The sequence below is a fragment of the Phascolarctos cinereus genome, unplaced genomic scaffold (genome assembly GCF_003287225.1).
Source record: "Phascolarctos cinereus isolate Bilbo 61053 unplaced genomic scaffold, phaCin_HiC Scaffold_9;HRSCAF=440, whole genome shotgun sequence".
NCBI classification, from domain to species: domain Eukaryota; kingdom Metazoa; phylum Chordata; class Mammalia; order Diprotodontia; family Phascolarctidae; genus Phascolarctos; species Phascolarctos cinereus.
The window spans coordinates 187,989,117-188,003,721 of record NW_027556402.1 but is presented as its reverse complement, the minus strand read 5'-3'; the positions used below and the strand labels follow the sequence as shown (position 1 = coordinate 188,003,721).

Below are 14,605 nucleotides of genomic sequence, written 5' to 3'. Positions count from 1 at the left end.
AAAGCCTTTGAGCTGAAAAGTCTGTGAATCCATACAGTCAACTGTATAAATATTTCTTCCATCAAACCAATTCTTCAGTAGAATGTGAATTTTTTAAAAAACTCAAATTGTTTCAATGTTTTTGTCATGTTCAGTTCAATTCCATAAACATTTATTAAGTGCCTACTATGTCCCTGGCACTCTGCTAAGTGCTGGGGATACAAAAAGAGGCAAAAGGCAGTCCCTGCCCTCACAGAGCTTGCGATCTAATATCCCTAGGCCAGTGTCTGGCCCAAGATAGGCATTCCATAAATAACTAAATAATTATTTAATGTCTGTGATCCCTGCTCTCATGGAAATTAGTCTAATGGGTGCCATACAACACACAAATAAAGATAATACAAAATATTATGCAACATGTGCTTGAAAATGGGATCTAGAAGGGCCTGAGGACTTTCACAAAGGAAACTTAGTCATAGAGTCATTGGATACAGTATGAGTACTGCAGGAGCCCCCCTTGAGATGAAGGGATGAAACCACAGACCAAGTCAGAGGAAGGCAAAGATTGTGTTTGTGGCAGGGTGGAGTAGGGGGGTGAAGGGGGGTGGGTGCAACTCAGCCTTTCCCCTCTGGTTTCTGGCATGAGAGGCTGTTGACTTGCTGTTCCATTCCATAGGGTTAGAAGGAGAGAACAAGTAAAGAGCTGCTAGCCCCCTGCTATTTGCTGCTGATGGCAACCAATCAGAGTGTGCCCTAATTGCTAAATTTTCTGTGTGAGCATTTACACTTCAGAAATAGGCAAAAGGATCCGTTTATTGTTTTCTTGATTGTCTAGACTTAAGAAAATTATGGAGAAAATGTTAATAATGCACATTAAAGTTAAAAATGTGTCCTGAAACATTTTTTTCCCGAGGAGCTGGTTGTTAAATATTTACCATCATACCCCTAACCACCAATAAACTTCTTCAGCCCCAAGCTGGGAGCCATGAGAGAAGGATGGAGACAGATCCTGTAAAGCAGAGGTTCTTAATCTAGCATTCATGGACTTGCTTTAAAAAAAAATTTTTAATAAACATTTTTCTAGTATAATTGGTTTCTTTTGTAATCCAGTATATTTTATTTTATGCATTTAAAAACATGATTCTGAGAAGGGGCCCTCACCCAGAATGCCAAAGGGGTCCATCACACACAAAATGATTAAGAACAAGAACTCTGCTTGAGAACATCATTGTGGAGGCAGAGAGACCCTGGGGCAGAGAAGAGACCAAGGCATTTCAGTGGGAGGAAGACCATGGAGCAGAGGCTGGAACTGAGGAAAGGCTGGGACTGAGCAAAATCATGCTTGTAGCTGCTATGAAACCACAACAACCAATGGGATTGGTCTGGGGAACCGATCTCAACTCCTGGAGCTTTGCCCTTCTGGTTTTTATTTTTGTTTTTGTTGAGCTAAGTGAGCAATCCCATTCTTTCATCTTTCCTAGGTGCAGGTGAAAGTGGGGTAAGGAGATAGAGGTAGGAAATGATTGGGTGATGTGATCCAGGAGAGGGGAGTGCTTGACAGTTTCTTTGAAAGTTTACTTTATTGGGTTTTAATAATTGACTGAAAAGCCAGTTGACTGAATCTTAGAAATGAGATTTCTTGGCAAAGAGTGGGGGATTTTCTATGTTAGGAATGGGGGGGGCTCTAGAAAAATATATAGATTGTCCTGTCTTTTAATATTTGAAAATGGCATTTCCTTTCCATACAGACCATTTGTAAAATCTAGGCGCCACCATGGCAAATAGAATGGAGCACTGGGAAGGAGATGTGGGCAGTGGGGATATGCAGCCTTTGGGGAGGTTTTCATTTGGCTTTAGGCTTGAGTGTAGCTGGACAAAGGATTTATTACATTCTTTTTCAGGTTGGTTTGACAGCCAGCTAACTTGGAAACTATGTCATCTGGATACACACCAGGTATGTGCCCTGGGTGTATACCCAGCCTGAGCTACTGTGACAATCAGATGGCAAGTGCACTAGAAGGGTGAAAAACAAAATATGGTCTGGAAGGAAAGGTCATTACCAACTATGCAGATCAGAGAGGACTTCACGGAGAAGCTGGCATCCGAGTTGGGGCAGTAGAGAAGAGGTAGGGAATGGGGTGGAAGTGGGGCATCAGAAGCCGTGTTTGGGGCACAATCATTTGACTTGGAGTATTGAGTCTGTGAAGAGGGACTCGAGATAAGAGCAGGAAAGCTAGGGTGGTTCCCAATGGTAAATGGACCATGCTAAGGAAAGGAATCCAAAATGGACTTATTGCAAGACCTGGGTTCAAATCCTGCCTCTGACCCATTCTACTTGAGTAACCCTGAGCAAGTCACTTAACCTCTGAGCCTCAGTTTCCTTATTTTTAAAATTCTAGGCCTACATCTATGATCTTTCAACTCATCTAAAGGTCTGCATTAGTTCTGTGTTCCTGGTTTGGGAACCTCAAGAGTGACAGCATGCACTCATAATTACAGTCTATTCTGTATACAGCTTGTTTGTATATAGTTATTGGCTTGTTGCTTCCCTTATTAGACTGTGAACTCCTTGTGGGCAAAGATTGCCTTTTGCCTTTCTTTGTACCCCTAATGCTTAGCATAGTGCTTAAGCTTTGGTATGACCTTGGGCAAGTACCTTCGCTTCTCTGGGACTCAGTTTTACCATCTGCAGCACTGTATAGACGAGGGCACTGGGCCATGATGCGGGAGACCAGGGTACTTTTGTCCCTCCTCGGCTACCTTGGGAGAGTCATGTATAGTATCAGAGATTTGAGAACTGGGAGAGATCTTTCAATACTCTCATTTTATAAATGAGGAAAAGGACGCCCAGAGAGAATATACTTTTCAAGGGCAGGGCTTTTCATTTCTTCTTTGTATCCTCTGAAGCTGGCACACAGAATGTTTGCTGAATAAAAATGAAGAGAAGGAAAGTGATTTGCCCAAGGTCATTCAGATCCCCTGACTACAAAACTAGAGATCTTATTATTGCACTATGCTGCCTCTCTGGTCCTCAGTTTCCTCATCTGTGAAATGCAGCTGTTGATCTATGATCAAACATACCAAGGAAAGCCAAGAGAAGCAACTGCGGAAGGGCTGGGGTGGAGGAGAGACGAGGACACAGCAGTGTCTTGGAAGTCAAAAGAAAACGAGGTATTGAGAGTGGATGGTTGATAGAGGCAGATCCTGCCAGAAGATCCACACCACTGAATTTTGTGATTGAGAAGTCCCTGGTGCTCTTGGATACAGTACCGAGGACAGATTCTAAGGGGCTGAGTCACTGTATGAAGAATACAAGCAAAACATTTATTAAAGACTAACAGCAGACTCTGCTCCTGGGGAAAGGGGCTGGGGTTTGAAATAATAATGGGCAGATGAAGTGGTTCTTTGGGGTGGTTCTGTCAACGTCTGGTTGTATGGGTCCTCTCTGAACCTCATTTATGCTCAGCTGTACAGAATCGTGACCTATCTCACAGTAAAGTCAAAATGCTTAGATTAGTTTCTAATTCTGGGCTAGTACCACCTTCAAGAGGCAGGTAATAAGGAAATATACCATTCTTTTTAACCCAATGAACATCTATTAAGCACTTATTAGGGCCCATTTCAGGTGCTGCAGGAGATACAAATATAAACATGACTTCTTCACAGCTGGGATCTTAGTGCAAAATCTTTCGACTCATTCCTATGCCTGATCCTATAAAAAATAAGGGGGGTTGGAAGAAATCTCTACAGCTCCTCTGATCTCTAAACCTGTGAACCTAATACTTTGGGTTTAGCTACTGCCCTGTGACATTGTGCTGCAACATCATTTAATCGCCTGGTTCCCGATGCCTTGTCCTTATTCTTCTGGGCTCTACAGGACCCTGGCAAGTGGCTTAGGCCTTTGTCCTAGGCTTTTGGCCATGGCCAGGAGAAATTATCACAAGGCATCTTTATGCAGACTTAGCACTCAGTAGTTAAATAGCTTTTATATTCCTGGTAGGTCTGAGGATTTTGACAGCCTTAATGGGCATCATCTAACTTGGTCATTTCAGAAACTCATAAAAGGTAACCTGAACTGCTGAGCCCTGGGAGGAAATGCATTTTTGTTTCCCATTTAACCAAAATAATTTGCATTCCTGATCTTTTGTTAGAGTGATGTCTCTTTCAAACAGCTTGGCTAGTCATGAATCACTCCCATCATCTTGAGCTTATTTTTAACATTTCTGAATGTGCCCTAAAAGCAAATGCTGTTAAGTGAGTTGTCTATACTATTTTTGCACATAGACAAGCACTGAAAATGAATTCACAGGAGGAAATGAAAGTCAAAGTTTCAAAAATTAGATCTGCTGATAGTTGCTAGATGCCAGGCTTCTCCTCCCTCCTTAAACAAGAATACCTGGAACATATAGTTCCTGTTCTACGGATTCTCAAAAGGCATGCTTTTTTTGGTATAATGGAAAGAGCATTGGATTTGGGAGTCAGGAGACCTACCTTCAGACTCCGACGAGCTGTGTAATCACACAAGTCACTTAAATTTTGTTTCATCTGCAAAATGTGGACAATACTACTTAATTCATAGGGTTGGTTTGTTATGAGGATGAAATGAGAAAATATATCGATGCACATTATAAATCAGAAAGGACTATGCAAATGTCAGTTATTACTAATGTGGAATAGCTCTAGAACAGAATCCATCCATTTGCAAAGCTCTGAAAAACCATTTACTTCTTCTAGGAGACCAACCATTTAAATCTTGGACTTAGTATCGGAATAGCCATTTTGGCAATGCTTGCACTGAATGCCTTGCCAGGAGACCTGTCACTAACAACTCAGGGAATGGTATTTCTTCCTAAGTAAGGAAGACTCCAAGCTGTTATAGGAATAGAACCAGAGGGTGAAATTTTCCACTTCAGTGGCAGTTTCTATATCTTTCTGGAGAGACCAAGTTGGAGAGACAACAGTGGCAGTGGCAGTAGCAGCAACAGAGGGAGGACACTCTTCAGTAGACCTGCTCCAATCCTTGCAACAGCATACAGAGCCTTTTCCTTTCCTTGGTTCCACTCTTGGCATATTGAGTCCAGCTAAGAATGACTAAATTATAGCTTCTCAGAAAAACCAATGGAACATTAGTGAATTTATACTATTATTTCTGTTTTACTGATACATGCAATGGGTGACATGGCTCATTACTAAGCATCTTAACGCTATTTTAAATTTTGTTTACTGGTTATTTGCATTTTTAAAAACCAGTGATTTACTAGAGAAAAAATTTTTTTATTGGATACTGACTGGGTTGGTGCTTTTATTATAGAGTGATGGTGGATGGGGTGGTCAGAGGAACCACCAAATTCAACTGGCTGGGAGACCACCTTCTCATCTTGGTGATCAATATTGACTGCCTGGAGTCTCAAAAATTTTATAAATCTTATTTACAACCTGTATTTTTTAAAAAGATTTCTAGCCTTGCAAAGAAAGGGAGTCACATGGAACTGGGACCTTGGCCCTACAAGAGGGATCCTTAACTACTTTTGTGTCATGGATCCATTTGGCAGCCTGGTGAAGTGCATGGACTACTTTTCCAAATAATGTTTTTAAATTCATAAAATACAGAGGATTACAAAGGAAACCAATTGTGGTGAAAGTCATTAAAAAGTTAATGGACTCCAGGTTATGAGTCCCTGCCCTAAACTAAAACCTTCATAAACAAAGCTCATTATCTCCAGACAGGTCACTTTGCCTTTGGGTTTTTCTCCACGTCTCCTGTTATTTTTGGGTTTCTTTTCTCCTTGCCTCCAATCCATTCCCTCTCAATCTGTCTGCTACATCAGATATGTCAAAACATGAGGGCCTGGCTGTATGTGGCCCCAACCCTCCTGAGTGTGGCCTGAACTAGATTAAAATGTAATTGGGAAGTATTTAACAAAATAAAAATGCATTTTACACTCCAGAACAACTGAGTTAATTTTTGCTTCTTCTTCATATCCAGCCTTGTTCTGCCCCCATGAATCTGCTCTTTCCATCCTCTATACCTGAAATGGATGCCCCTCTGCCCAAATACTTCATCTGTGGGGGCCTCTCTTTTTAAGTACCAGCTCAGATTCCATACCTCCCCTCACTCCACAAAAAGTGAAAATGTCTTTTCTCAAATTTCTCATAGACTTCTGGCATTTATCTCATTCTCCCTTTTTCCCATTATTTGTGTACATGTGTTATATAGTGTACATGTCCTTCGGCCCATCCCATTAGACTATAAAGTTTTTGTACAAACATCTAACAGTGACATAGTAAGCACTTAATGTTTGCTGAACTGAATACATATACATATAAAATATAGTATTATATCCTACCACACAGAAAGACAGTTTCCACTTATTAAATTACAGTATATGAGCTACATATACAAATAAAATCTTCGTGTAAAATATTTAGGGTTTTAAAAAATATATATGTATATAAAAATACTGGAAACGCAAGTCTTATTTTTTTACAAATGTAAAAATAAAATTCTGGATACACAACTTTTACCCTGACTAGGAAAAAAATGCACAGTAGTTATCAAGTGTGTAGTAACATATTACCTAAATGTTTGCAATTATCATGTAAACTGAAAGTTTATAAAAACCCTCTGGGTTTTCTGACTCAAGCTATTATCTAACAACATGTAGCACAGTGAAAAGAAAACTGGATCGGTAGTCAGGCAAACTGGATTGAAAAGGCTCTGTGTAGACCTGGGCAAGTTTTCTGACCTTCAGCTTCCTCTTCTGTAAAATGAGAGGGTTAGATAAGGTCTCTGAAATCTTTTTCTATATCCGACATTTCTGCTCTACCTATGAGATCATGGACATGTCATTTCTCTGGGGCGGGGGGAGAAAGAGGTGGGAAGGGAAAGACTATTTCAGTTGTCTTATTTATAAAATGGAACAGAGCACTTCTAAGGTCCCATAGAGATATTATGGTCTGTGACTGTGATCTGTGCTTTGCCCTAATGATGGGCCAAGGCTGATGCTACAACTTGCCTTCTCTCTACTCCCAAGAGCAAGGAGTTGGTCATTTTCTCTTACAATGGTTAGAATGGGGCCTGCAAAGTGAAAAGTGATTAAAAAATCTGGTCATGATCCCAGTCTGGCAAGTTCTAAGCTGAACGAGAATTAATAATAGAATGTGTTACTGATCTAACTCATTTTCATTTTGTAAAGTCTTCATAGCTAAACCCCAAAGAGTCATACTAGAAAAAAAAGGTCCTTCCGAGCTCCTGTAAGTGGCAGACGATGACCGGTTGCTCAGTGCATCATTACAATGATTGTCAAGAGCTGCCACAGACGAGCGAATCATGGACATACTATCAGACTGCAGGGGCTCTTCAGCAGCTGATGTGGCTACCTCTGGGAAAGCATAAGACTGATGAGGTGTCTGCTGCATCTGAGGTTTGGGGAGTTTAGCAGCATCGAGACTCAATTTCTCCTGGTCAGTAACTTCATTTTGTTGAATCATGGACCTCAACTTGCAATAGGAACCTGATGAAGTGCCACTAAATTCCACTGAAGAATTCCCTACTGGACGGACAGGGAGCTTCACAGATCCTGGCAACAAAGTAACTGACATATCTTGGGAAAAAGAGTCCGAGCTCTGAGACTTTTCAAGATCAGATGTTTCATCGACTCGCGCAAACTCATCGTGTGCTGTTGGACTCTCAGCGCTGGCCTCACAGTGCATTTTTTTGTGTCGCCGAAGCACAGCAGAGCGAGAGAAGCATTTGTTACAAATTTCACAGGTATATGGCTTTTCTCCAGTATGAGTTCGGACATGCCTGCGTAGGTCACCTGATTCCCCAAAGCATTTCCCTAAAATTAGGACAAAAGAAAGAAAAATGTTTTTTTTAAAGAAAAAGTGATCATTGAAAAGATTTAACTTTTAGAAAACATTACCCAGTCACATTCATATGGTACTTGAAGTTTATAAAATACTTTCTTTGTCTCAATAACCTCACCAGCTACAGCACCAGTAGAGTACAAGCAACATTCTCCCCTTTTACATTTGAGCACACTGTGGCATGAGCCAGCTGGAACTCCCAGCCTGGGGCTCCTTTTTCCTCTACCATCCCACATCTTAGCAGTCCTATCAGAGAATCTAAAGAAGCAAATAAAACACTCTAGAGGAAATGTCTTATGTTTAAGAAGAAAAAACCCTTCCCTTTTTACCAGCTGATATGACTATCATTCACAGACTCCTCTGTCCTTGGGCCTTCATGGATTTCTAGTTGTTCATGTGGAACAATCGGTTTGGACTAGACAGTCTCTATGACCACACACCACCACTAATGAAATCTCACTGATGGGCCGCCAAGGCCAGCGGGCTGCCCTGGAGAGTGCTTCTAAGAGATGTTTGGTGTGAAGGCATGGTTACTCTAGTACACAGTCACATATGAACTGCCTGGACCTTTATGAAAATGAGCCTCCTTGAATAGCTTTTTCTTCCCTTTCAAGTCCATCCTCCACACTAATGCCAGATAGTCTAACTTATATAGATCATGTTACTGCTCTGAACAACAGTAATAATAATAGTTAGCATTTATACAGCACTTTAAGGTTTTGCAAAGCACTTTATAAGTGTGATCCTCACAAACATGCTGGGAGGTATGCTATCATAGTCCCCATCTCATAGGTTAGGAAACTGAGGCAGAGAGAGGTTAACAGTGATTTTGCCCAGGGTCACACAGCTAGAAAAAAAAAGCCTTCAAAGATCCCTATTCCCTTACTGATTAAACTTCAGATTGTGGATAAAGGCCCTCCATAATCAGGCCCTATGATAACTTCCCCATCACATCTTCTAGACTGTACTACACACTCCAACCAAGCTGGACTGTTGTTTCCAAAAAATCCCTATGCTTTCCCAGATGAAGAAAAAGTAATGGGAAGTGACTTACCCAGGCCAAACAGGCAAATCAGTGGCAAGATTGGCATGAGAAGTTGGGGTGTCTCATGGAAAAATGTTCTTTCCAATGAGCAGAGCAACCTTCAGCATGTCTAATGTGTATAAAACCTCCTTTATCTGGAGGCTGCTTATCAGTCAATCTCAATTATCCAAAACAGTCAAGAGCATAAAATGTTTAAAAAAAAAAAAAGAAAGCTCTTCTGATGTGCTAAAACAGATGTCACAAAATTTATGTTCTAAAACTTGTGAATTTTATTCATTCAGTACATATTCAGTCTTATTTTAGGATCCCTAACTTCTCAGCCCATATATGATTAGAAATGGCAAATTACAAAGAGGCAGGGTGAACTGTTAAGAGACACGAGCACTGACAGATGGAAGAAGTGGCAATAAAACTACAAACCCCCAAAAGCCAAGTAATCTGGAGTCATTTACTCTGGGGATGGTTAGCCTGGCACACCTCAATGGCCTCTGAGACACGATAGTTTCATAAACTAAAACAGTATCTAGTGTTCATAAAGATCTTCGGTCATCAAGGTAAGGCTGCCTTTTGTTCAGTATCTTCTGTTTGAGAAACAGATGGATTGTCATTGGCAGAAGACCAGCCTTGGGTCAGGAAGATCTGGTTTCAAGTCCTGTCTGATATAAGCTGCTTGTGTGACCCTGGACAAGTCACTTCATTTCCCATGCCCCAGGCAGCTCTCGAAGGCTTTAAGCAAACAGGACCTGCAGACCTGCATCAGAGGGAGTTTCTACATCAGGGGTGATGTACACTGAATGAAATCATTGGTTTGGCTCCCCACTCCAAATCCTCTGCTTAAGGAAGTTGGAAAGAATCTATTACATCTTAAGAAGAAATTTCAAAGAAAGCTAAAATAACCAAGGTTTTGGCATTTAATACGGGTATGTTTCAGTTGGCCAGAAAATGCCTTTATGTGAGACAGTTCATTTCTAGAAGGTGCCAGCTGAATTACAGTATAAGCAATATGAAGAAAAAATACGTAATTTCAGTGAAAATTCTGAGCTCTGTACAGAGGTGGTAGGGAAGCTTGAAAAGAAAATTCTCTCAGAAGTCATTACTGAGAGGCTTATTTGTAGCTTTGCACCTGATGATCAGAGAGATAAGAATGGGGAGTCCTAAAAAGAGAAGATAAAATGGAATCGAGATGATTCATTAGGCATATACCTGATTAGGAAATTTTGCCTTTATTTCAAGAAAAAAGCCAGCTGCATTGCCTCACCTTACCAAACAGGAGATGTCATAGTCCTCTTCGAGAAAGAAGGACAAACAACAACAATACTTCCTTGAAGAAAACCAGGAGTGTGTTTTTTGTGTTTCATTTAATTAGCAAATTTAAATCTTGAAGAAGGAACAGAGAAAGGAAAACAGAAGCAGAGGGAAGGAACTAGAGGAAGAAGGAAAAGAGTAGGAAAACAGGGAAGCAAAGGAATAACGACTGAAAGGCAGTACAGAAGGAATGGGGAGAGGCAGGAGAGCAGGATGAGACACCATGGCCACTGAAACACATGGGTGGCTACATCCCTGCCAAGTGGCTCTAGCCTGTGCAGGAGATTATTCCAAAGCAGATTTAAGTATTACAAAGTGGGATAGATTATACTGGAAACCAAATTAAAATGCCCAAAGGCCCCACTTTCAGTCTGGACTCAGTGTCTTTGCATTGTGAAAATTTGGCTAATTTGCTATAAAGGAGTATTGAGAGAAGTCAAGCATTTATTGAGAACCTATGGGACGGGGAGTTATTATAATAGCTAATATTTATATAGTTTTTTCTTTTTTTTTTTTTAAAGCAGTTGGGGTTAAGTGACTTGCCCAGGGTCACACAGCTGGTAAGTGTCAAATGTTTGGTCTGAGACCGGATTTGAACTCAGGTACTCCTGACTTCAGGGCCGGTGCTCTATCCACTGTACCACCTAGCTGCCCCTATATTTATATAGTTTTGAGATCTGCAAAACACATTACATATCTCATTTAATCTTCATTACAACCCTATAATGAAGATGCTATAATCCCCATTTTACAGATGAGGAAACTGAGGCAGAAAAAGGTTAAGTAACTTGCCTAGGGTCACAGAGCTACTAAATGTCTAGGGCAGAATTCCAGCTCAGGGCTTCCTGACTCCAGTTTCAGCCCTCTATCCACTGTGACATAGTTGCCTCTGAGAGGAAGGGTATAAGAAATATTGGGAGAAGGATAAGAGTTCCTATCTTCCAGCAACTCCAAGCATGAATCTAGACTGTTCACTGAAACTGAGGCCCTCTGACGAGGCCAAGGTTACCTAGTTTGTACACTTCATCCTACTTTCCAGCCGTAGACTAGCCATCTTTCTTCGGCTCCAATTCCTTCTTCCTGGACAGCACACCACTTGTCCTATAGCCTTAGCTTTGGCCTCAACCCTTTGTCTCTCTCTAGCCCAAGAGGACTTCTCTACTCAGGATGCAACCACTGCCCTCCCCTCTTCTGCCTATGCAGTTTCTAAAACTTCTGGCTCCAAACTCTTCCTCTTAAGGACATACCTATGGCAATGACAAGGTTTATCAGGGGTGGGGAAGGAAGAAAAAAAGTAAGAGGTAGCAAGGAAAAAGATAAGGAAACCAAAAGTCCCTAGAGGTATCACCACCTAAAAGGCAACTTTTTTACATTTCCATTCATTTAATCCATGGCATTAAATTAATTTCTGACACTAATGATCGGATAACTCTGGGCAATAATAACACTTACCTTACAGGAGTACTATGAGAATACAATGAGATTTAATGTATATACAGACATTTCTCACTTTATGTTAAGTGGATCATTCTACATAAGGCAATTTTTACAAATGCAAGTTTGCCCATAGACACAACGAAGGGTGAGAAGGGAGGCAGGAAGGGGGCCTATGGAGGGAGGGGGCTGGCACGGGGTTCAAGGCCACGTGGGGGCCAGGGATAGAGAAGTGAGAGCAGGAAGAGGAACATGCGGGGGTGGGGAGGGGCAGCCATAGGGGGCCTGACTGGAACTGAAAAGAACATTTTGGGGGGTGGGAGTCGTACAAACACTTGGGAGACCACACCCAGACACAGGCAGGAAAGGATGGGGAACACGTGGGGGCTGAGGACAGGTCCGAGAGCAGATGGACAGAAGATAGACACATGGGCGGGAGGAACAGGGCTAAGATTTTCTCTCTGAGCTCTGCACCTCTCCTAGTGTTCATTCTTTTGCTTTCACTTGGACTTTTTTTTTGGGGGGGAAGGGAGGTCACAGACAGCTGAGGTAAGGGGCAGAAGCAGAGAGCAAGAGAGAGCATAGTACTATACTGTAAAGTTAACATAGGTGTTTTTTTGGGATGTGGATTTCTTTCAGAATTCTTTATGGGGGGGGGGCAGCTAGGTGGCACAGTGGATAAAACACCAGCCCTGAAGTCAGGAGGACCTGAGTTCAAATGCGGCCTCAGACCAAACACTTGACACTTACTAGCTGTGTGAGCCTGGGCAAGTCACCTAACCCCTACTGCCAAAAAAATAAATAAACACATAAACCAGAATTCTTTATGTAAAGTTAAAGATTCATAATGCAAATTTACATAAAGTAAGAACTGTCTGTGTATGCACATACAGCAATGAAAGCAGAGACACACACACACACACACACACACACACACAAATACACGTATGCAGCACTTGCCAACCTTAAAGCACTATATAAATGTGACAATCCACTATCATCACTATTATTCTTGCCAATCAACCTCTCAGGGCCCCAGACAATCCTCTATGTCTGTAATTTGGAGAGAAAACGTTCACCTGCATTGGTGGAGGGATCTCCACTCAGGTAGCACACTCAAGACTAGGGAATCTGCTGTTGTTTAGTGGCTCAGTGGGGTCCGACTTTGTGGCCCACAAACCATAACCGTCCGTGGGGTTTTCTTGGCAAAGACACTGGAGTGGTTTGCCATTTCCTTCTCTGGTGGATCCTTTTGTCAGGCAATGAGCAGTTAAATGACCTGCCCAGGGCCACACAACTAGGACGTATATGAGGCTGGATTTGAACTCAGGCCGTCCTGACTCCAGACCCAGCCCTATATCCACCACCAGCTGCCTCCCATACTAGGAAATTACAGGCCTGGTAGAAATAAAACATTAGTTTAGACACAAGAAGCTAATATTCTCTTATCAAATTGCTAAGTAATTATTTACTTCCACATAGTAACATCTAACGTTTGTGGAGAGTTCTCATATACATGATCTCATTTAATCCTTACAACAGTCCAAATAAAGTACTGAGAAAGAGGCAGTGTTTATTCTATTTTTCTAGATGACAAACTGAGAGTGAGAAGTCAAGTGACTTGACCAGTATCACAAAGTCAGTGTCAGGACTCAGAAAAAAACACAGCACTCCGGACTCCCAGTGCGGCGTTCACTCTCCTGAACCACGAAGGTGACTTGAGCCTCAGGGAAAAGCCTGTGCGTATGCACGCCGCCTGACCGGAACGGCAGTACTCACCACACGCCGAGCAGCTGTACGGTCGTTCGCCAGTGTGCCTGATCCTGTGCTTGACCAATTTGCGTTGCATGTTAAAAGATTTCCCGCATTCGTCACAGGTGAAGACTTTATCAGCGGTGTGAGTCTTTTTGTGTTCCTTTAAATTGCTAAAGTTACTAAACCCTAAAAAAGGATGCAACAGGAATGAGCTCAAGATGGACCCTTTGCATTTTAATCAGAAATCTTTCAGAGAGAACAGTGAAAATTCTGGTACTACCTCGACCACAGATGTCGCACAAATGTGGTTTTTCTCCTGAGTGAATAATAATGTGCCGTTGGACATCACCAGAGGCTGCAAATCTGTAATGGAATATGAAAATTCAATTAAGGGTGTTTCAACACTACTATGAATCTTCATAAGTGCGTGTCACTGAGGGAGAGGATGTACTGAATTCTTAATCAGACTGTGATCAAGAGTGTGTAGTCCATCTTTATCTAAAGTACCTATTCTAAAACTGGCTTTTAAAAAAGAAATTAGGACTTGATGTAGGCAGGCATTACAAAGAAAAGAACTGTTTCATAAATCTTTCTTACCCTGTTTTACAGACTACAGAACCAAGCATTTTACTATTGATCATCATTATGCCAGTGGTTTTATTCTTATTAACTATAAATAATAATATTGATTACATAAATTATTTTTCAAAGAACTTCAAGAATTTTACGGGTCAAAATGCAGTATAAAATAATATATTCAGAAATAAAATAGAACAGAGAGGAGCTAAAGCAGGCTGCACAATCTGTGGCCTGCAGGCTCTAAGTGGCCCGGGGGCACGCCAAAAGATTTTGGGCAACCCTCGAAAAGCGTGGAGGATGTTTTCCTCCACATTTTTTGAGGACTGCCTGAAATCCTTTGGCAGGCTGCCGGTTGTGCAGGCCTGATCTAAAGGAAGTAAATAAAAGCAGATCCTGCTAGGAGTCCGAGACGTGAGGCAACGCACAGCGACGAGGAAATGGCAAGGGGCTAAGTTCTAGACCGAGCTCTGATAAATGTTTTTTATCTAATTTTATAAGGTATAGAACCAGATGTTGTAACATTTATCATTATATAAAGTGCCTTTCCTAAAAGAAAAATGAAAATTAATTTTTAAATAGAAAAAAGAACCTTACTGGGCAAGTCACTTCCCTTCTTTGGGACTTATTTCCTAACCTTTA

The 14,605-nt window shown here is 41.5% G+C and overlaps 1 protein-coding gene across 1 annotated transcript in view; it reads right to left on the bottom strand.

Annotated features, from left to right (window-relative positions):
* Positions 1-774: 774 nt before the first annotated feature.
* ZBTB49 (zinc finger and BTB domain containing 49) overlaps positions 775-14,605 on the bottom strand; it is a 42,048-nt gene continuing 28,217 nt past the window's right edge. The window contains exons 6-8 of the mRNA XM_020992087.2: positions 13,668-13,750; positions 13,412-13,573; positions 775-7,820 (exon numbers count right to left, since the gene is read on the bottom strand). Coding sequence (XP_020847746.1) covers positions 7,144-7,820; positions 13,412-13,573; positions 13,668-13,750 — 922 coding nt within the window. The 3' untranslated portion in view covers positions 775-7,143. The remainder of the gene's footprint in view (positions 7,821-13,411; positions 13,574-13,667; positions 13,751-14,605) is intronic.